At 38.2% G+C, this 22,873-nt stretch overlaps 4 protein-coding genes across 8 annotated transcripts; 3 read left to right on the forward strand and 1 right to left on the reverse strand.

The window, feature by feature from the left end:
* The first annotated feature begins 310 nt into the window (after positions 1 to 310).
* LOC111470052 (serine/threonine-protein kinase HT1-like) lies at positions 311 to 4,263 on the forward strand. Of its 2 annotated transcripts, none has more exons than XM_023115523.1 (7): positions 311 to 708; positions 755 to 1,191; positions 1,583 to 1,715; positions 1,826 to 2,021; positions 2,360 to 2,484; positions 2,782 to 2,940; positions 3,715 to 4,263. In XM_023115523.1, the coding sequence occupies exons 2-7, from the start codon at positions 971 to 973 to the stop codon at positions 4,003 to 4,005; spliced, it is 1,125 nt and encodes a 374-aa protein (XP_022971291.1). In that variant the 5' UTR covers positions 311 to 708; positions 755 to 970; the 3' UTR covers positions 4,006 to 4,263. The 2 variants fall into 2 exon arrangements, with proteins under 2 accessions (XP_022971291.1, XP_022971292.1); XM_023115524.1 differs by having other exon boundaries at positions 311 to 568; positions 830 to 1,191.
* A 1,259-nt stretch (positions 4,264 to 5,522) lies between these two features.
* Positions 5,523 to 7,683, forward strand: LOC111470053 (RING-H2 finger protein ATL74-like). The gene is made up of 3 exons (XM_023115525.1): positions 5,523 to 6,364; positions 7,000 to 7,360; positions 7,436 to 7,683. The coding sequence occupies exon 1, from the start codon at positions 5,758 to 5,760 to the stop codon at positions 6,334 to 6,336; it is 579 nt and encodes a 192-aa protein (XP_022971293.1). The 5' UTR covers positions 5,523 to 5,757; the 3' UTR covers positions 6,337 to 6,364; positions 7,000 to 7,360; positions 7,436 to 7,683.
* A 2,347-nt stretch (positions 7,684 to 10,030) lies between these two features.
* Positions 10,031 to 14,311, forward strand: LOC111470051 (probable serine/threonine-protein kinase PBL1). 2 transcript variants are annotated; one of them, XM_023115521.1, is made up of 5 exons: positions 10,031 to 10,205; positions 11,471 to 12,148; positions 12,899 to 13,156; positions 13,245 to 13,364; positions 13,451 to 14,311. In XM_023115521.1, exons 2-5 carry the CDS (start codon positions 11,516 to 11,518, stop codon positions 14,075 to 14,077), a joined length of 1,638 nt encoding a protein of 545 aa, XP_022971289.1. In that variant the 5' UTR covers positions 10,031 to 10,205; positions 11,471 to 11,515; the 3' UTR covers positions 14,078 to 14,311. The 2 variants fall into 2 exon arrangements, with proteins under 2 accessions (XP_022971289.1, XP_022971290.1); XM_023115522.1 differs by having other exon boundaries at positions 11,503 to 12,148.
* A 710-nt stretch (positions 14,312 to 15,021) lies between these two features.
* Positions 15,022 to 21,058, reverse strand: LOC111470050 (B3 domain-containing transcription repressor VAL2). Of its 3 annotated transcripts, none has more exons than XM_023115520.1 (14): positions 20,899 to 21,058; positions 20,449 to 20,576; positions 19,877 to 19,958; positions 19,683 to 19,784; positions 18,896 to 19,256; positions 18,631 to 18,766; positions 18,432 to 18,528; positions 18,157 to 18,331; positions 17,804 to 17,880; positions 17,297 to 17,722; positions 16,981 to 17,030; positions 16,593 to 16,706; positions 16,419 to 16,486; positions 15,022 to 15,922 (listed from the first exon to the last, which is right to left on the reverse strand). In XM_023115520.1, the coding sequence occupies exons 2-14, from the start codon at positions 20,559 to 20,561 to the stop codon at positions 15,156 to 15,158; spliced, it is 2,568 nt and encodes an 855-aa protein (XP_022971288.1). In that variant the 5' UTR covers positions 20,562 to 20,576; positions 20,899 to 21,058; the 3' UTR covers positions 15,022 to 15,155. The 3 variants fall into 3 exon arrangements, with proteins under 3 accessions (XP_022971288.1, XP_022971287.1, XP_022971286.1); XM_023115519.1 differs by having other exon boundaries at positions 18,631 to 18,820; XM_023115518.1 differs by having other exon boundaries at positions 18,631 to 19,256.
* Positions 21,059 to 22,873: the final 1,815 nt, after the last annotated feature.

A 22,873-nucleotide genomic window follows, 5' to 3' on the forward strand; every position in this document is an offset into this window, starting at 1 on the left:
TTTTTCATAATTAGAATTAGAATTAATTAAAAAATTATACATCATAATAAATGTATCCAAAAAAATAAAAATAAAAAAATATATTTTTAATATGATAATGTGAATAGAAGCGAATCATAGCATGGGTTTGTCTGAATCCGATACGATTAATTCCACCAAAAGCAATTGCAACGAGAACGTCAAAACCACTCATGCGACTTACATCTCTACCCTCCACGTGTGCAATCCTTATTGGATTATAAATGTTTTAAATTTTAATTTATTTTTTGGGTTTTGAATTTTCATTTCAAAATTATCCAAAGTCCTCGTCGGAACAGAACTTGGAATTATCTCGCAGCAGAGTGCTTCTTTCTCCTCAGTGGGTAGAGAGAGAGAGAGAGAGAGAGAGAGAGTGCCATTTCTAGTGAGAGAAACATAGAGCTTTACTCTATTTGTTTTCCTTCCCTCTTATGGCTTAAGATTCTTGTTCAACTATGGCAATAAGAATCAAGCTCCAGGCTCCAAGTTAGATAACGACCCCATGGATTTTTGCGGACGAAAAGTTTCCTCGGAATTTTTGGCGTCAACTGTAAGTTATTTTGTTTGATTATTTGCTAGGGTTAGGCGGATGAGAAGGCTTTGAAATCAAGCAAAGCTATGCGCAGAGTCACAAACTGGTGATTCGCCGGATGTTTTACAAGGATTAAATACTGTCCGGTAGATTGAAAAAAAGGGGGCCAAGCTATGAACATAGCTTTTTTATTATAATAACTGCTTTTCTTTCACCTGTATAAGCTTTTTCTGCTCTGAATGGTTCATATATGCAACCGAGTATCAATGGTTACAACAGCTGAGATTTAGTTTGGTGATTTTAAGACGTTCTTCTGATTGGAAACCGAGATATGTGAATGAGTGATAATCACAGACTCGTCCGATTGAAGTAAGTAAGCGTTTAAGTATGAGAAATTCGGGAATTATTTGAGGTTGCAGTATGAGTTATAACGAGAAGAATAGAGGGAGAGATGGTAGGGAAACCGAGCATCAGCCAGTTACGAGGAACTCTGTCGAGGCAGAACGGAAATCGGTCAGCCAAAATGGATCCATTACGGCTCAACAGTTGACGATTGATGAGAATCTTCTTGTTGACCCGAAATTACTATTCATTGGATCCAAGATTGGCGAGGGTGCTCACGGGAAGGTTTATGAAGGCAGGTTAGTGTGTAAACATTGTTGTTTTACATCCTTCGATCGAAGAACCTTGTAATTTAGCAATTTGCATTTGTAGGTAATTTGTTGTCATAATGAGTCTAATTTCATATGTATCGAACTGGAGAATCCGATATGCTTATACTTAAGTCCGTCCCGCACATAAATCTCTTAGAATTTGCACTCAGGAACGGTTTTGAGTGTCTGATTCTCGAGTCACCGTGGCTCTAACCTACGTGTAAAGATGGTTTGTGCTCAACAATTACTGAACAAATTATGCAAACAGATTATTATTGCCATGCAACTAAACCTGATTTTGTCTTAATTAGTTCTTGCTTCGAATTCTTGCACGACGTTTTCCACTTGTTCGATGTTTTCCCACATGTAATTTTTGCAGGTATCGGAACAAAATCGTTGCCATTAAAGTTCTCCATCGAGGGAGTACTCCGGAGGAAAGAGCAGCACTAGAGAATCGTTTTGCTCGTGAAGTTAATATGATGTCCCGGGTAAAACATGACAATCTTGTCAAGGTGAGGAAACCAAACGTCATGTTTTCATCAGTGGTTCAATACTTCTTGTTGTATTGTATACATTCAATGTTTTATATTTTACCAAATATAGCAAGATATTTGCTTTGCAGTTTATTGGAGCTTGTAAAGAACCACTAATGGTGATAGTTACAGAGCTATTACCAGGAATGTCACTGAGGAAGTATCTGATGAATAATCGTAAGCAACGGCTGGATCCTCGGTTGGCTATTAACTTCGCATTGGATGTTGCTCGTGCTATGGATTGTCTACATGCCAATGGGATTATACATAGAGATCTGAAACCCGGTATGCTCGGTCGAGTGTCCTGGTTCTTTCTATTATAAGCTAGAGAACATGTAGTATAGCAATTTGTGGTGAACTTGCAAATTCATGAAGGTTCTTTTGTCGATTTTGCCTAACTACGCTCCTCGTTTGTACTTTATCATGTGTTCGTATGTAATTTATCATTGTTTCCAAACTTGAATGGGGATTTGCTATGTTATATTTCTGTGTCTGTTTTGCTGTGGTCCGAGCATATAACCAGTAATAATATACGAAGCTTTTCAATTTAGAACAAATAGGCATATATATCGGTTCTCTTTACAGGTCATATTACTTACATCAATAAATGACTTGCGATGTAGACAATTTGTTGCTTACTGCAAACCAAAGGTCTGTGAAGCTTGCAGACTTTGGCCTTGCTAGAGAAGAATCTGTGACTGAGATGATGACTGCCGAAACAGGGACTTACCGCTGGATGGCTCCTGAGGTGTTTTTCTTTGAACTCTTTGTTAACGAAACCAAGTGCATTACCCATAATATTGCTATAAGAAAGATCAAAGTTTTAGGTCTAATTATTGGCATTTCATTGTTACTGTTAAGTTGTAAGAATTTCATGCATCTTTAAATAAACACGACTCTCCCTCTTCTCCAGATCCATAATCTCGATGTCGAATGGTTTGTCGATCTGTTTTTGGAGGATTTCTTTCTTGTTGATTGGTTTGTGAATCCTGCACAGTTTCTCTCTAAGATGAAGTTTTATTGGCTATCTTGTCTGTCCCTGCAGTTGTATAGCACTGTGACCTTGCGCCAGGGAGAGAAGAAGCATTACAACAACAAGGTCGATGTATACAGCTTTGGAATTGTCTTATGGGAACTCTTGACGAATCGAATGCCATTTGAAGGGATGTCCAATTTGCAAGCTGCATATGCTGCTGCTTTCAAGGTACTAAAAGTTGCAATGTTTTCTTGTCTGTTCATCTTTATCACAGATTTGTTCAGATTCAATGATCGCATGCAATAAAACTGTTGAGGATTGTTGGGAGAGTAGTCTCACCTCGGCTAATTAAGGGGTTGATCATGAGTTCATAAGTAAAGAATACTATTTTCATTGGTATGAGGCCTTTTGGGAAAACTAAAAGTAAAGCTAGGAGAGCTTATGCTCAAATTGGACATAATCATACCATTGTGGAGAGTCGTGATTCCTAACATGGTATCAAAGTCGTGCCCTTAACTTAGCTATGTCAATAGAATTCTCAAATGTCGAACAAAAAAGTTGTGAACCTCGAAGGTGTAGTCAAAAGTGACTCAAGTGTTGAACAAAGGATGTATTTTGTTCAAGGGCTTCGGACAAAGAGTCAAGCCTCGATTAAGGAGAGGCTGTTCGAGGGCTCCATAAGCTTCAGGGGAGGCTCTATGGTGTATGTTGTTTGAGGGTAGGATTGTTGGGGAAAGGAGCCCCACATCAGCTAATTAAAGGGTTGATCGTGAATTTATAAGTAAGGAATATATCTCTATTGGTATGAGGTATTTTGGAGAAACTAAAAGCAAAACCACGAGAGTTTATGCTCAAACTGAACAATATTATACTACTATTGTGGAGAGTTGTGATTCCTAACAAAAACGTCATGTTCATTTGACCATTTTCTTCTGTCATATTATACGTTTGTTTTCCGAAATATCTAACTTAACCATTTGAGGCTATGGTCTGGAAATGCAGCAAGAGAGGCCTAGCATTCCAGGCGACATACCTCCTGATCTAGCATTTATAGTACAGTCGTGTTGGGTTGAAGATCCCAACATGAGGCCCAGCTTCAGCCAGATCATCCGGATGCTTAATGAATATCTATTTACACTCCCACCTCCTTTGCTATCTTCACAAGCATCTTATACAACCGAGACAGCAACGACTAGCGACGGTGCTGTAACCGAGTTCTCCGCTCGAACAAGAGGAAAGTTTGGATTCCTTCGCCAACTGTTTGCTGCTAAAAAGGCTAAGGGCTCGCAATAAGGGGTATAATTTTTGAATAGCTTGTTCTCTTTTCCACATGGAGAAAAAGACATGCCTGTGGTAGTGTATCCATATGTATTTTGACTACCCGGATTCTAGGACTCAAAGACGATGATGAATACAATGAAGGCTGTGGAAAAGAGAGGATGTCAATGGGGGAACCCATTCACCAAATAATTGTTTAACTGATTTGGGTTGTAAAGCCACATTGCTAATTTGCAAAATATTAAGGATATATCATACTCGTGTAGAGTATCTGACTCGTAGTGGATAAAATGTCAATTACTATTCTAAAATGGATCGTTTAATCTTTCTTCAAAGACTAGGGGAATATTTAGAGCGGTTCTTAAAATTTTAGAGACTAAAGAGTAGTATGTTTCAAGCTTCTAAGATCAAATAAAAATTGAATCCAATAAACTAGGATGGAAGCCCCCGATCAGACAGCTTTTGTTGTTGCCTGTATAGCATAATAGAGCGGAGACCTAGCAACGCAATCTAGGTGCAGATCTTTGGTATTGGACGCATCGTTAGGTTGTGTCGAGCGAAATCAACTCTGTTTTTTCATTACATAAAAGAGATATTTTCCCCATTTTGTTGAACTTCTTATTTGGTTCAAGTCATTTTTGTAAATTTTCTAAGCCCCAAACTTCTATGAAACTTGTATGTATAAATGGCCTATTTATAAGATCATATGGGAAAACTAGAAAGTTATTCGAGTACTTAAAATTCTAATCATAGGGTTAGATGATAGAGAAGCTACATAATTGGCTTCTTTGCACTTGTGCAATCCATCACCATTTTCACTTAGGGTGCTATATGCAAGTGGCGTGCTAATTAATTAATTAAACTTGTGTTGGATTGATTTTAAAACAATCCAAATCACTTTTATCTTGCTATTTTTATTTATTTTAAACGTTCTCCGCTCGTTCTTTCATAACTCGAGCTTGAAGATGGAAGAGATAAGAAATCCCTATATAAAATGTCATTAGAAATTCATAATCGAATCAAACCACAATCGAATCGATTATCTTCATACATAAGGATACTACACTACCAATATATTTTTTTTAATCTTTTTAAAAAATTTAAGGATATTAAAAAAACTTTAAAAAAAAAATCTTATATTATGAAAGGTAGAAAGTTTGAAATATTTTTGAAGATATTTTTTTGGATTTTATTGAAATAAAATTTAGATATTTATATTAATTTAGCCTATATAAAATCTACCACTCATTTTCAGCCACGTAACCACCCCAAACTAAATCAATAAGGATAATTTCTGACCCTAACCTCGTCCAGCTTCCATTCTCAAGTATAGGTTTTTTTTTTTTTTTTTTTTTTTTTTTTTTTTTTTTTTTTTTTTTTTTTTTTTTTCTAAATACAAAATCCTAAAAAGGAAAAAAGAAAAAAAAAAGACAAAAAAAGGTGTCAATAAAGTTAGATATTTTGGTTGGCAACTTGGCAGGCAGCGATATTTCCCTTATCCTTTACCAACATACACTAATATCTACATGTTAGCACACCTCTGCTGTCTACTCAAAAGGTATGGACTCGTTGCCCAATCATCAGCTTCCACAATTCCCAAAATCCTATTTTTTTAATTCCCACAAAATCCCAATCTTAGATATTAGTTAAAGCTCTGAACTGCCCACTGATTTTGGAACTCAATAAAAAAGATAAACCTTAAACCATCATTCCATCACCTCCTTCCTTTATCTTTACCTTCAAAAATTCCTCCACACCCGTGAAATTATGGACCCAAATTTGCCACGCCGGCTTCTGGCAACTGAGGCAGTGCAGGGGAACACCACGGCTAATTCCTCGTATTATGTCGGGGAGATGAACCTCGACGCTCACATGGTGGTGATTCTGGCGGCGCTCTTATTTGCACTAATTGGAGCTCTTGGTGTTAATGCTCTTGTACGCTGCGTTTTGAGCCTCGGCTTCCGGTTTCGTACGGAGAGGCCGGAGGAGACGGCGGCGCGTTTGGCGGCGATTGGGCTTAAGAAACGAGAACTCAGTCAGATTCCGGTTGGGGTTTATGGAAGTGATTGTGCGAAAATTAAGGGTACGGATTGCGCGATTTGCCTTGGGGAGTTTGAAGTGGGCGACAAGGTTAGAATGTTGCCTATTTGTAACCATGGATTCCACGTCAGATGCATTGACACGTGGCTGTTATCTCACTCCTCTTGCCCCAACTGTCGCCATTCGTTGCTGCTGCCACCGGTTAAAGGGAAACGAGACGCCGTTACTGTTTCGCCGGCGCCACCGCCGCCGCGGGGTTCTGCTTCAAGCCACGTCGTTGTGGTCGTAGAGGGTGGTGGCAATTAGCCAAGCCACGGATTGTTCTGATATTTCCGTTAGTTTTTATTTTTTGGAAGAGCCTTTCTTTGTGGTTGGAATTTTGTGTACATACTCCATAGACAACAAAACATGGGCAGGATTTTTTTTTTTTTTTTTTTTTTTTTTTTTTTTTGGGTTAAGTTATTAAAAAATAAATATTCTTAATTTTGTAATTTGTTTAAAAAAATAATTATATTATTTTAAAAACTTATCTAAAATTTAATTTAGTGGACGTGTTCCGTCACTATTATATCATTTCACTTTAATTTTTCATCAAATATTCTAAAATTTATATTTAATATTATTTTGGAATATTTTTATTTAGGAAAAAAAAGGAGACATCAATCAATTTTAGACCCAAATTTTTTTTAATATTAGCTTCCAAGATTTTAATTTTTTAATTAAACGTTTTGAGTTTATTATTTAATAAAAATTAAGGTACATAAAGGGCCCATTTAGATTGGGTCAAGTATGGCCCAAATGAAGCTTTAAAGAATTATGATGTGGCGGTGGAGCCCATTAAGATTTGTTGGGCCGGCCCAAACAATGAGTTGAACCACTTCGAATACTTTCGTCGGTATCACAATGACCGGTTCCATTCATTCTGATTTAATTTATCCGCTCCTCTATTTCGTGCTTCGCTTTCTTCAGTCGTGGAAGTGGCAGTGGCAGTGGCTGTGTCGTCGCAATGGCGTTAGGTCTCCGGCGGTCATGGAAAATCACGGTACATGCGAAGGTGAACAACCTTTATATCAAGTTCAAGGCCACCGTGAAACGTCCGTCGGGAAAATTCCGAAGCCTTCTTAATCTGGATAAATTACTCGTCGGACTGGATTCCAAATCGGAGCCTCGGATCCTCGTTCAACAGCATCGGACTTTGAAATCCAGAATAATCAGCTTCGTAAAGAAACATTTCCGGCGTCGCCGATCAAAAACCGGTGTTGGCTTCAAAATGCCGGATCCATACCTAGTTGATGAAACTGAATATCAATCTTGGCGTTTGGGTCGCGCGGTGCGTAAGTTTTTTATATAGCGATTCTGATTGGAATGAGGAGTTTCAATTTACGTATTGTCGATTGATATGCAGGAATCAAGTTGCGTGGCTGTTTTTGGTGTCGGATTGGGTTATTTGCTTGCGGAATTTGGCGCCAGCGCCGCAGTGAAGAGAGTTGGTATCATTCCTAGCTTGAGTTCCTTTTTACTTGTGTGCCTTGCTTTATTTGTTTTATTGTTCCACAAATCCAAGTTTCTTTGGGCAATGCTAATGGCTGTGCTTTCTCTTTCACTGCTAGAAATTGATAGATTTCTGGAACTTGTAGATTTAGAGCAATTTTGATAACATATTTATTTATTTATTTATGTTGTTCTTTCTTCCTCTTCTCAGATCTTCGTTTTTTTACAACTAAACATATAATTATAAATGTAAGTTTGGTAATTATTTGCTTTCTTCTTGTTTTCTATTTTATGCTGTTCTTGTTGATACTGTACCACCAAAACTTTAAGCTACTTACAATCAAAGCATATGATGGATCAATGATCCAGTAGAGCTTATAGATGCATTTTGGTTATGGATGGAACTCAATGAAGTCCAAGACAGGGGTTTACTCTCATGAGACCGACCTTAATGTGGTTTTGATGGTTATAGGGTCAATGGTTGAAAGGACTTCCCCTCAAAGTTTTAAAAGATATCTATTAGGGAAAGATTTCGGCACTGGGAATGATTAGTTCCCTTCTCCAACCGATGTGGGATCTCACAATCTACCCCTCTTGGGGGCCTAGCGTCCTCGCTGGCACACCACATGATGGGTTTGATACCATTTGTTCTTGGGGGCCTAGCGTTATCGATGACACACCACCTGATGACTGGGTTTGATATCATTTGTGACAGCTTAAACCTACCGCTAATAAATATTGTCCTTTTTGGACTTTACCTCTCGGGCTACCCCTCAAGGTTTTAAAACGCATCTATTAGGGAGAGATTTTCATACCAAGAATGTTTCGTTCCCATCGAATCAAATTAGCCAAACGTGTGCGTTTGTGAGCCCACGCTAAAGTTTCAATCAATTCTTGCCACTCCAACCCATACGGAAAAGGAAAACATAAGATGATAAAGACAATAGCAAGGAGGTGTGTGGTTGGCTTCATGTGCAAACGGTCGGAATGACGCTATAGACTTCCTATTTACTGTCGAACACCCGAAATCTAATTGCATCTTGGACTCTAGAGTTTCACCTATAACCATGATGTATTCAAATCTTCTACTATATCTTTTGACCCATCGGAACCCTTGAGGGGTCAACAAGGCCAGTTTGAGCCAACCCTTTGAGGGCTCGGTCAAGCAGATTCATGGCCGACCCTTTTGTGAGATAAGTAAAGTTAAATTATAAATTTAGTTTGTGAATTGTGAGCTTATCGTCCCTCCCTCCTCTCGATTTCGATTTAAACCAATCAAGTTACTAGTCGTTCAATAGATCGTGAGCGGATTATTCATCTTTTTATTGGAGACATTCTAACTCTGAACAATTTGTACAAGTCATACCTCTAGTCACAATTTGTCGGAGAATGTAGTTACACTTGACTACAAATTTGGAACCTCAACTTCTAAAATTACAAATTTAGTAAAAAAAAAAAAGTTAAAATTTTAGAATTTGTTGGACAATGGACATAAATTTAAAATTTAAATTTGTGAAGAATTTACTCTATTTTGAGAATTTATTAGACATTATTAAATTTAAAAACTAAATAAGCACGATATTTTCTCCTTAGTCATTTTCAGCAGGAAGCACTTAGAACATCTTTATATTGTCTTTCTTATAGAAGTCATCGAGTTGACCGAGAAGTCTTCCCAAAAAATCATTACTAGAAAGTGGTATATTTTTGAGGCATTTAAGGTTTTAAATGACTTAATGTTAAAAAATATATGTTCCTCATCTGAAATTGGTTTGGCTTGCTTGGTTTTCAAATCTGGTTGGGAATGCCAAACCTGAAAGGGCTCATGTTTGGATTGAAGGCTGAAGCTGAAGTAATAAACTAAGAACTGTTGAAAATTATTATTAATATTATTGTTGCGTGTGTTGCGAGGAAAACAAATATTAAAATAAATCCAAATGAGAAAAAAAAGAAAGAAAAAAGAAAACAGTGGTGGTGGGGCCCACTTGGCGCGTGAGACTCCCCTTCCTCTACTCTTCCTCTTCCATTTATTCTTGTTTTTAATTTCATTTTAAAATTATTAAATCAGAAATACGTCAAGTGGGTCCCACCATCCCTTTCAACGTGGCCGTTCCTTACCTTCTCCCCACTCGCTCATCCAGCGGTCCAGATTCGTAGTCAAACACCTATCTCCATAGGTCTTTTTGAAAACTTTTATTATTATTATTTTCTATAAATAATTATCATTATTGTTATTATAACAATTAGTTTTTTTTAAAAAAAAAAATTAAAAATAAAATATATATTTATACCAACAATTTTCCAACTTTGACTGGGCTGTCACTTCAATCGAGGCGTACTTCATTGAAATGGCAGACTTTTTTTATAATATCTAAAATCACCAATTCACCCTCCATTTTTAGAAAGAAGAAACTGAAAAGGGGGGGTAGTATTGTAAAACAACATGAAAAAACAAAATTTGGTTTTTAATATTAAAAAAAATAAAAATAAATCTGGGGTTCGGTAGGTTTGACTACTGCTCATTGGGGTTCCCATCTCTCTATCTCTGTTTCATAGAAACTATTCCCTCCTATCGTCTTTTTCTGGGTTTTTTCCATTTCAAAGATCTATCAGTTTCACTTCTTCCCTTTCACTCTTTCTTTTCGTCCTCTTCTTCACTTTCGATTGCATGACTCAATCATTTCCAGGTTCGTATTCTGCCTTGAGTTCTTGATTTATGGTCTGTTCGGTAGGGTTTTAATTCTCGCTGTTTCCTTCTGTTTTGATTTTCTTAATCACTGTTCTTAGTAATCGGAGCTTTGTTCCTTGAATTCTTGTTCGAGCTTACGAATTGTTTATAGATTTGCTTATAGATTGTGGTTAATAAGACAGTATACTTGAAAGTGAAATCGGTTGCCTTCTGCAATAGGAAAGGGGAGCCAATTTTCTGGATTTTTTCTCAGATGCCCTTCTGAAAAGGGGATTGAATGATTATGTTTTGGATGGATTGGTGTTTAATTTCGTAAGTTTTTGTAAGATCACACATCGGTTGGAGAAGGGAACGAAGTATTCTTTTACTTGTAAGGGTGTGGAAACATCTCTCTAGTAGATATGTTTTAAAATCTCGGAGTGAAAGTCCAAATAGGACAATATGTCTAGTAGCGGTGAGCTTTGGCAGTTACAAATAGTATCAGGGCTAGTCACTGGGCGGTGTGCTAGCGAGGATGATGGGCTCACAAGGGAGGTGGATTGTGAGATCTCACATCAGTTGGAGAGGGGAGGGAAGCATTCTTTATATGGGTGTAGAAGCCTCTCTCTCTAGTAGACGCGTTTTTAAAATCTTGAGGGGAAATCTGGAAGGGAAAGCTCAAAGAGGACAATATTGGCTAGCAGTGAGCTTGGGCAGTTACAAATGATATTAGAGCTAATCATTGGGCGGTGTTGGGGGCGGTGTGCTAGCAAGGATACTGATCCCCCAAGGGGGGGTGGATTGTGAGATCCCACATCGGTTGGAGAGGGGAACAAAACATTCCTTATAAGGGTGTGAAAACTTCTATGTAGTAGATGTGTTTTAAAACCTTGAAGGGAAAGTCCAAAGAGGACAATATCTGCTAGTGGTGGGCTATGACAGTTACAAATGGTATCAGAGCCAATCACCAGGTGGTATGCCATGAAGGACGCTGGTCCCCAAGAGGGATGGATTGTGAGATCTCACATCGGTTGGAAAGGGGAACGAAACATTTCTTATAAAGGTGTGGAAACCTCTCCCTAGTAGATGCATTTTAGAACCGTGAGGAAAAATCCAGAAGGGAAAGTCCAAAGAGGACAATATCTGCTAGTGGTGGGCTTGTGGTGGGCTTGAGCTATTACAACTTCCTCGATTGGTAGATCATTTCATACCAGAAGCGCTCAATGTATATGTGTTTGTTTGTTATAGGCTTTGAAATATTTGGTGTATTAATTCCTTGTGCAGATTAATCCAAGAAGCCTACCATTTGTATATAGGCTTTGAAAAAAGATGCCCTGTTTCGCTGTTTGGAAGACCAAAAAGAAAAAGGTCGATCAGCTTGCGTATGTTAAACCCCTTAATCCCAAGGAGGAGCACTTGCCCACTATGCTCCCTGAGCCCCAACTTGAAACAAGATCCTTGCAGTCCGCACCACCAAGCTTTAGAACCAGAGTCAAGCCTGTTCAATCAGCTAATAAAATATCCAGCAATAGAGCCAGGGCATTGTCTGCTCCCTCGTCTCTCGATGATGCCCAACAGGACGCTCTTGCAGCGATGGATTACGATGCACACGAGGAGTCGAAGCTTAATGCTGGATTGAATAAGGAGCAAAAATCCTCCGGTCCACAACCACTGCCCCTTCCTTCACCTCAGGCTACTGCTTCTTTGAAAATTTCAGGAAGCTTTAAATCGGTCACGTCCAGTGGGCCGTTACATTCGTCGGGACCCTTGCCATTGCCTCCTACCGGATCACTTCGGAACTTTTCATTCGAAGAAGTATCGGCTGCTTGCCATAATTTTTCTTCTGATCGTTGCGTGTCCGAAGGTCTCTCGTCGTTTATATATAAGGCTTCTTTTGGAGATGATTCTTCTAGCTTAAGGAAGTTTGAGGCTAATGTTACTCGTCTTTACTTATCAAATCAGGTACTACAGCTACTTTATTTGGATGAACTGGATATTATCTGTTAGGTTGCACTTCACATTAGGTGGCTTATAAATTATTTGCCTAAAAGATAGTTCAAAGTGGTTGTGAGGTTATCATTTTTTCTGGAAATTTGTTCTTTTTCTGGTTGATTTCTATTTTGTCTGCTCTACTCTACTCGGTACTCTAGATACAATATAACAGCCCAAGCTCACCGCTAGCATATATTGTTCTCTTTAGGCTTTCCCTTTTGGGCTTCTCCTCGAGGTTTTTAAAACGCTTATGCTAGGGAGAGGTTTCCACATCCTTATAAAGAATGTTCCGTTCTCCTCTTCAACCAATGTGGGATCTCACAATCCACCCTCTTCGGGGTTCAGCGTCCTTGTCGATTGTGGGCGGATTGTAAGATCCCACATCGATTGGAGAGGAGAATGAGTGTCGGCAAGGACGTTGGACCCTGAAGGGGAGTGGATTGTGAGATCTCACATCGATTGGAGGGGGGAATGAGTGTTAGCGAGGATGCTGGACCCCGAGGGAGGGGATTGTGAGATCCACATTGGTTGGAGAGGGGAACAAACATTCTTTATTAGGGTGTGAAAACCTCTCTCTGGTAGACGCGTTTTAAAAATTTTGAGGGGAAACCCGAAAAGGAAAGCCCATAAAGGACCATATCTTACCTGTGCAAGCATTTGAAACTGGTTTCTAGTTGAAGCCTGAACTAACTATATGAGGTGATTACTATGCTTACCCAGGGATTGAGGGAATTTGTGAATGAAGTGAACACACTGGCATCTTTACAACATCCTAACCTTTGTAAACTACTCGGCTTCCATGCACGCGACGGCTCCGAGCAGAGGCTGTTGGTGTATGAAAGGCTGTTTCATGGAAGCTTGGATAGGCTTCTATACTCGAGATCTGACGGACCGCTCATCGACTGGAATTCAAGAATGAAAATTGCGTTATGTGCTGCCCAAGGTCTGACTTTCTTGCACGAAGAAGGTCCTTTCCAGGTAACGGAACTTGCGGTCGTATTAATACACTTGACATGAGATTTGGTTCACTTGGCCAATGTCTTAGGATGGGATTTTGTATCTGCAGGCAATGTACATTGAGTTTTCGACTGCGAACATACAGATTGACAAGGACTTCAGTGCTAAACTTTCTGGATATGGATGCGTCGGACATATTCCCAAGTCGGAGATATCGAACAACTCGGTGGTTAGTAAACTGATTGCCTGCCTCCTTGCTTTCTTCTATATGAACCCGTCGTTTTCGAGCACGATTGACTTGGGTGATATATGCAGGTGGGTGCAAGTTTATCAGTGGAAACCTTGGAGAGAGGGTTACTTACTCCTAAGAGCAATGTTTGGAGTTTTGGAATTGTTCTTCTGGAACTACTTACCGGCAGGAGGAATCTCGATAACCGTCATCCAAAGGAAGAGCGAAACTTAGTTAAATGGAGCGGGCCATTCCTCAACGATGATTGTCGACTGTCTCTGATCATGGATCCTCAACTAAAAGGGCGCTTCCCGTCTAAAGCGTCTAGGATTGTGGCTGACATTGCTCAAAGATGTCTTCAGAAAGATCCATCTGAGAGACCGACGATGAGAACGATTGTTGAACGCCTTAGCAGCATACAAGACGTGAAGTACTCGTGTCGGTTTCCTTTGCAAGAACCTGCAGCATTTGCTGGAAAACAGATTTCAAGGTCTCCAAGCCTTAATGGTATCATCACCCCAGCGCCTCGATTAAGTTTCTCCCTTTCGCCACCTTCGGGTGCTCGGCTGTCTGTATCTCCGTCTAGAAGAACCTTGCCGTTAACTCTTCCCCCGCGTGCCTGTTCCTCACATTCACTTGAGGAGCTTGATAGACAGGGAAGCCAAAAATCATCGTCATCGACCTTTCGGCGAACTGGGGTTGAAGGATTTTGATTTTGTATGTAAATTGTTTTCTTTTATTTTCCTTTTATATATATATCTATATCTATCTATATATATATATACACGCTTATTTTTCAACTTTTTTGATCATTCAAAAGAATACATAAGAGATAAATGCAACCCGTGGTGTTGTTGTAAAAGGAAAGGTTTTGGTTTTGTAGATATAATTGAGTTATGGTTGGGATTGGGGTCAGCATCTTCTGATGCAAACTCCCATTTTACACATTTGTTTTGCTTCTTCCCATCTCCTCCTTTGGCTCCCTCTTATCTCATCTTTCTCTTATGATCCATGAAAGTAGGTGTGCTTGAGATATTGTGGCCAAGCCGATGCGAGGCACTAGTCGGAGTAAGGTTAGACCCTCTCCACGATAGATAACGGGACGGTTGATGACAACATATAACGAACTAAAGTGGACAATATTTACTAGTGATGAACATGAAAAATGACGACGATACACAATGTGACGGTTGACGGTGATATATACAAAAAGTGGACATTTACTAGCAAGAGTGAACAATATTTACTAGCGATAGACATGAAAATCGTAAGCCAACAACAATGCATAAAAGAACAGTTGACAGTGATACGTGAGAAATCGTGAGGCCGACGACGATAGGTTGAGAGTGATATATAACAAAAAGTATACAATATTGACATTGTCTGTTAATTGTGCGCAACTCGTCTCGTTTGCTGCACTCCGCCGCGCATGCCTACACCTCACATGGGGACTGGCTACCCACTACACTTTCGTAGTCAGAGATGAAAATTGAACCGTACAGTCACGGAAGAATGATCCAGATCTACACCTCTACTTCAACTGTCCGAACAGGATTTTGTGTCAATTGTTACGAGGACCTCCCGTTCACAAAATTGTCTTGAAGACCATGACCAATTTTATATTTGACAACGGGGGACAACTCTGAAGGACCCTATCAACCACAAGAAAGTTATATACATTTTGCCAGAAGAAAAAGGAACTAAACTTTTTTGCTATTTACATTAAAATTAAATATCCTATACTTAACATATTAGTATTTAATAATCATGAACAAGAGCCACGATTGAATTTCAACTTTGATCTTTTTCACAGATTTCTTCTCCCTCACTTTCCTGGTCTTGGGCAGAAGAAGCAAAACACCCATCATCATCGTTCATCGCACCTTCGACCTCATTTGCACCTTGTGCTGGTGCATGTGATGATGCCAAACTTACCTGTGGCTCCGGTAACAAACTCGTAAGACCATTCTGCTTCAAGTACGTCTCCAATGGCAGGCTTGCTATTTGAACGAGACTCATCATGCTCACTCGGTTCGACACCCCTTGTACTTCATTTTCCTGGTCAGGATGGCAATTCAAATCTAATTGGTCCTTACCAGTTTCGACCAAATTACTTCGGCTTCTGGATTCATTTGTCAGTTGGGCTTCATTTTCAGAAGGACCGAGGTTGAGGGATACATGTCTAGAGGTGTTGTCCAACTCAGTTTCATCTCTAGAGCCCCACTTAAGCTGATTCTTCTGTGCAATTTCAGCTTCACGCTCAGACTGCCGCTTCTTCTTGCGCATCATTAGAGTTTTAAATCTACGTTTAACTGTCATACAAACATTGCATGTGCATGTAGGTTTGTGCTTTCCCTTTCCACTGGGTGGTTGGATGCACACAATGCATGAGCACCCAGGACGGTGCCTCGGATGCCTTGTTGTAGTTGCAACTGATGCAGTACCTGGATCACTGACATTATCTCCTAAAGTTGCAGCATTTGCCAGAGCATCCAGACCAGAGGATTCATGATCCTGGATTGGTCTATTGAAAGCCAAAGTTCTCTGTCTCTTGAATTCTGGAAATTGGGCATTTAGAACAAAGTGTATATGACAATAATCTATGGAAAGCATGAAGTAAATGCAATGAACGCACGGGATAACAACATGAAAAATCTTGAGTAGACACTAATATAAACACTTGTTCTGTGCCTTGGCACGTAAAGATAAGCAATTAATTGACCATGCAGATATAATCATTTAAGATCCGTCAAAGCTAATAAGTGCAGACCTTGAAGTATGCAAAGCTGCATTCTCTCTGATGTTTAAATTCATGTAAACTTATGCAGTTGAAGTGACGATTATAACCTAATAATACTAGTGCTACAAGTTCTAATAAATGTGAAAATGATAAAACCGCATGCAAATCACAAATATAAACTGCTATTGAAAACTGTGTTGTATACTACTATAATGTCATTCTTTCGTATGTATGGATGCATGCTCATCTGCACAAAGACAGAGGAGAGGAAACGAACAGTAATCGTTGGAGAATATAATGGTACACAGCCATACCCTTATTTAATCTGAGAATATGTTCCAGTTCCCTTGTTGTCAGTTCTTCAGGTGTAGAACATGAACTCCTGAGAACATGATTTCAGAAGTATAAAATAGAGTATAAGCTCTCTCACTATGAACAGTTTCTCCTTGAGTAGACAAGTAAAAAAGGGAAGGAAAGCAAGTACTTACATGCTTTGATCCCAAATATTTTCCACGCATGTCCACTTGGAGGGCAGAAGTACATCAACTGGCAATTTTCGCCATTTAGAGCAATCATCACACTGTGCCCATTGCTCTTGCCCCCTGGTAGAAGACATATCAGTTGAAACGATTATCTTTTCGGTACTTACAAATAGGAGGTTTAAAGTACTTGAAATTCTATGAGCGGAAGTATTCTGGAATAAAGGATTATATTTTGGGTACTCAGTGCTGTATGCATGATGGTTGTAATGTGAACATATGTGGTGCAAATGTTGTTCATAACAGTCAAATTAAAAAGTAACAGCTAGATCAAATGGCAATTATAAAACTTGTAAAGCTTGAACTCTAAACATTATTAAACATAGAAAACAATTACCGATTTGAGCGGACCAAAAAAATGCTCCTCTTTCCAAAAACTGGAGGTTCCTGTTTGAAAATACACAAAATTTATACATGCTTGTCAGATCAGTACCGTGCAACAATTACTTCAACATGACTGCTCTCCTAGACACAGGTATTTGCTTAGATTTGATATTAACTCAAGATAAATAAACTGGAAAAAACAGGGACAAAGCAGTATGAATAGGGACTTGGACAATGAAACAAGGTTGGGGAAAACCTTTTGCCCTTGATGAACACCAAGAATAAAAACCTCTATAAAAGTAGGAATTAAAACCACATATATCACATACTTCATATTCTTCAAACTCATGATCTTCAATCACAAACTTGCTCGGTTTGACAGTTGGTGGTGGACGAAGCAAATCCTGCACCTCTTCCCACTTGAGTTTCAACTCCAGCGCATCCTGACAATCAACGAGCAGCCTTTTACTTTTAGACCCTATATTTCGAGTTCTTTTCCTCTCTGGTGCAAGCATTGAAGACAGGAGCAAGCCCTCTCTTGATTTATCATCATGCTTCTCAGCTTTTTGCCAGCTCATATCAGCACCAGGTTGATTGAAGTACCCAGGCAATAAATTGAGATGGGGATCCATATTGCCCTTCAAGGACTGTAGAAGGCTGGAATGGCCACTCAACATAGGAAGATTTTCAAAAACACTTGAAAAGAATTCACTCGAATGGCCACCAGCAGTAGAGAGAGCATTTGGATGAGTATCCTGTTCAATCAAATAAATAATTCAATCTCAACTTTACACTTTTTAGTGTTTAATATTCAAAAACTTGCAGTAGCCAGCTACCTGCATAATAGAAGAGCTTGATGCTTTGCGAAATCCCATAATAAGTTTGCCTTCAGGATCCATGCGGCTAAAAGTCACTGTGCCAAAATGACAAGAAAACCATTCAATTTTAAATAGTACTTCCAGAAAAAAAAAAAAAAAAAAACAAAAAATAAAATAAGATAGTTCAGCCAAGAAAAATCTGCAAACGTTGATGGAAGAGGAAAACTGATTTAAAAATCAGCTGGCACAAACCACTGCATATTCTCTGGCTTTATTATTAGAAGGATAAACAATGGAAACAAAAAATCACTAACTTAATCGTTAATAGTTTAAAATTGTTGCTTTCAAGTAATCCAGCCATGAATACGTACCTGTATCTCCAGCTTGTAGCTGCATGGACTGTATGCAGGGAGTTACACCTTCCAAAACATACATTCTACTGTTATTATTGGGCCAAAACCTGAACTGAAACACCCACTCTTTTCCTTTGATATCTTGAATTCTTATAGGAAGGCCTTCTGGCTGAGAGATTGGAGGAAAATATGCCTGCAAAGTTGTCCAGAGATCACCTAACAGTTTACAGTATCCACTACAGTAAACATAAAACATCGTCACAAAACTAGACAAATCATGGTGCAAATCTTACTTCAGCACAGGCTTTTGGGACAACTAATCGGCCTATCCGACCAGCATCACTGGCACTGAGCATCTTTTCAAACAATGGCACAACAGTGGAATTTGAACTTAAGATCAGACAGTTAAGGAGTATGATAATGATAATTGCTCAAGACATGGAAATATGCTGGCAGAAAGTACTAGAACAATTAAAATGAAGGGATGGATACGCTCCAGATATCTGTTGCAGTTCTTGGTCAGTAATCCTGGGCCAATAACGAGGAAGCAATTGATTCCGCCCCCTCCCTTCAGCAGGTGGCCTTGCTACGCGTACTTGTGAAACCATGCTAGCATTTGGCTCTAAGCCTACATTAAATAATGCACGTGCGGGCTTCGGAATAAGATGACGAGATCTAGAACCTAGAAGCAAAGGAGAGGATGACTTGCTATCCTCTTTTTCATCACTAGAAACACCGGGAAGAGGATTTGAGTTACCACATCCGAAAGCAAGAGAATCATAAGTAAACTTTGTTCCATTATCTGCTTTGCAGATTTCCTGTTTGGCAGTTTCATTCAACCCGTTTGTCGTCACCTGATTGAATTCCAAGGAAGATACATACCCAACATCTTTCACCAGAGAAATATTTTCTTCATGTTTCATTTGAACTAAGGATCCAGTTTTGTCATTACTTTGCAATAGGAGTGATTCCCTAAGTTCATTTCCCTCTGCCTTGTTTCCCTGCTGGACGAGCCTTATTCTATCACTGTTATCATCTTCCACTAAAAGTGTTTGTAAAGCACCAGAATTCTGAACTTGTGGTGTGCCAAGCCCATTCAGCTTTTCACTAGTACCGGTCTGTAGTAATATATCCCATAAGCAGAATAATGAATTAGATATCATTTGGTAGGAGAGAATAATTGTTGGAGGGATAAGAGAATCTTATAATCTTTGTGCATCATTACATAATCCAAAAGCTCAAATAGAAAGTTCATTTAAATAAAACAAAGGATTCTTGTTTATTTATAAATATCAATTGCTTTATCATAGAAGATGGAACAGAAAAACGTACAACTGTAGCAAGGAGGGACACCTTCAACTTAAATACTTGAGATGCTAAATACAACATGTAAACCAGTTTAAGTGAAGGACCATGATAAGAGCAAGAAAGAATATGCCACAAAGCATAACTTAAAAGTAAAAAAGTTGGGCATTTGTGGGCTATAGTCAATAACTAGCAAGTTGCAACATAAACCAGTGAGTTATACGGGTGTACGTTCTTACAATATGAAGCTCTAAATCTTTAGCGCAGCTTATACAGTTCACCCCCCCACTGTCATGAAGCTCCATCAGGAACTTGGAAGCAATGCATCCGCAATGAAGATTCTGCAATGAAACACCATTTGATAAAAATCTAGGCATACAAGGAAGAGAAAGCATTGAAAAGAAAAGAGATTGATTATTCCAAATCGGATTACCTTGCCACATGAGGTACACTCCCTCCAGCCAGAGTCTTTTAAATGGAACACATCGCAGAAAATTGACTGCTCGTAAGCAGACCTATTAACAGTTCATTAATTGTGACATTTTTAGGATCTCTAAAATATATATATATATAGAACTTTGACACAAATAAGATGATAAATCCTATGCACCCAAATTTCTTAATTCTAGATAGCATAATGCTAGAAGAAAAATGAAATGCACCTGAAGGAAAAAAATTTAAAAATATATTGAAGTTAATAATACAGCGAGAAACTATTAGCTGGTAAAGCACAATTCAAGGCTAATTTATGCCTCTTGAGCACCCTCTTACTCTAAGAGGCCACTCTAGCTTCTATACTACGACGGCTAAACTAAAAATCTTACGGCCAGCTGCAAGCCAAATGAAATTCGAAAACTTGTATCCTATTTACCTCAGGCGTAAAACAAGAAAGGGAGAGAGAGTATAAATGTAGTTAAAATAAAGTCGAGCCATAGCGCAGAAACCTCAACAGAGCTTCCGCTGCTTTCTACAAAATTTAAATAGATTTTGAGCCCGAAAAATTACCCGCACTTATCGCAGAGAGTAGCAAAATCGCCAGATCGCAGAGCCCAACCTTTCCTCCATTCGGTTGAAGAGGATGCTCCGCATGACACATTCATGCAAGTCCTCGAAGCCATTCCTCAATCTCAATTCTAAAAATTTCACAAGACCAAAATTCATGACGCGGAAACGAGAGCCCTAATTAAATTAGATAAACTCCAGCAGCCAAGCAATCCATAGTCAAAATTAGTCGACCAAACAGGGCACCATACTAACAATCATAGGAGAAACAGAGCTAAGATAATAGCTAGTTCTCTCTCTCAAACAGCAACTAAATTTGCTAAAGTCACGACTACCATAAAAAAAACATAGGTGCGCATGGGATATAAACATTCAGAGGAAATAGAGCAGGACTGAAGCTTTGAAGATTGAGGAAAGAAGAGATAATCATGAAGAGAGTAAGATTTCAGGTACCTTAGAGCTGGATCTCTGATCGGAATCGGAAAGTTGAACGGAGAAGACGAGTGCTCCCAAAGCAACCGAGGAATAAAGTAGAGATTGAGAGAGAGGATGAAGAGGAGAAGTTGGGAAGCACAAAATGCATGCACTGATGCACGATGATGCTTCAAGACACAGCCATCCCCACTTACCCTTTCTTCTATTTAATTATTATTTTTCATTTTAATTTTAATACACTTTTAACAAAATAAATAAATAAATAAATTAATTACCCGTTCGTTAATACTTAATTTTATTAAAATAAATTAAATAATAATAATTTTTTATTTATATACAAAAATAATAATATTATTCTCCAGTTCTAAAGTAAAATAATGCAAAATCTATCAATTACATTCATCTGTATCAATATCTTTCTTAGATAACTTTAACTCTGGGACAGACGGATCTAAATTGATTTTAAAGTTTATTAAAAATCTACTCGCTTGAATTTAAATTTTTTAAAAATTATAAGTATTAAAATGAATTAAAATTAGATATTTATTTATTTATTATTTGAAATTAAGCGAGTTTATTAAAATTAAAATTACTAAAGGAAGCATTTGAGTGATCATTGATAGGTCAGCGTGATTAGAGTGAAATGACGGAAATTAGCTCAGCAGCGAATAGGACACACGCTCGACAAGGGCGAGTGGGTTAGGTTAAAGCGGATTATCTAAATGACAATACTGCGCCAAAAAGACAGTTCCGTATAATGCGCCATACCATTTTTAATCCAATCGCATATTTCGCATGCACTACGGTTTCAGAGGATGAAATGACCGAAGTACCCTCCTCTTTTGCACTTTACTACGCTTGTGCCTGCCATATAACGGAACCCCAAAATGGTCCAGATTTCCAGTGGGAGTCGGAGGCCTTGAGGGCCGTTGATTTGATTGGTTGTGACGTAGGCTGATTGGGTTGATGGATCCAGCGGCGGAGATGGGAGGACACCAACCGCGCTGAAAGAGAGAGGCCAACTATTGAACAATCGCGTCGGGAGGCTGATTCCGCCAGTGGCTGACACCCGGCAGGGCCGGTGGCTGCGCACCGCACGGCGCACGCGTTTCAGTTCCCGCTCGGTAGTGGCTAAGGGGAAAAGGAATAAGCAAAACATTTGATTTTTTAAATTTAAAAAATTATATATTTTAAAAAAATAATCAAACCGGACCCGAATTACGAAAAACTATATAGATTATTGGATTATAATGATAATTAATTAAGGGAAATGAAGAGGTGATGAACAGCAATTATTGCACAGAACTTGGTGATGCCCACGACACGGTTGCGAATTAATATTTGTACAAAACTAATGATTAAACAAATCAATATCATATCTTGTTTTTCTTTTTCTTTTTATTTAGCGTTGTATTTTTTTTTTATTTAGCATTATATTTATTTGTTTGATCAAATTAATAAAAATAGGATTGAATTTTACCCTATATCTAAAAAAAAAAATCAATAATATTCTTAATTAAAAAATATAAAAATGTCCTTAAACTAATAAAAATTGAAATTACTTTACAAAAAACACTATTTTAACTTTTAAAATTGTTTAAAAATATCCTTTGATGATTACACTTTAACTTTAAAAAAAAAAATTAAAATATCTTTAATTTTTTTTTTTAAATTCAAAAAATATATTTGTTGTTACGCACGTTTAAAATGTACTCATAAATTTTCAAGAGTAACATTAAAACATTTGTAGATAGATATTGATTGATGACTTTTATTCATACCGTAATATATATATATTTTTTTAATGTAAAGGATTTTATGGGTCTTTTAGACCGTAGACCGAGTGCAAATCAAAAAGTATTTTTTAATGTTAAAAAAAATTGAAGAATATTAATAAAACATTTTAAGTTGAATGTATTTTTTTAAATACTATTAAAAGTCTGGTATTTAAGAAAAAAAACATTAAATGACAATAATTTTTTTTATTATTTTC

Source organism: Cucurbita maxima, unplaced genomic scaffold (genome assembly GCF_002738345.1).
Source record: "Cucurbita maxima cultivar Rimu unplaced genomic scaffold, Cmax_1.0 Cma_Scf00043, whole genome shotgun sequence".
Taxonomy (NCBI): domain Eukaryota; kingdom Viridiplantae; phylum Streptophyta; class Magnoliopsida; order Cucurbitales; family Cucurbitaceae; genus Cucurbita; species Cucurbita maxima.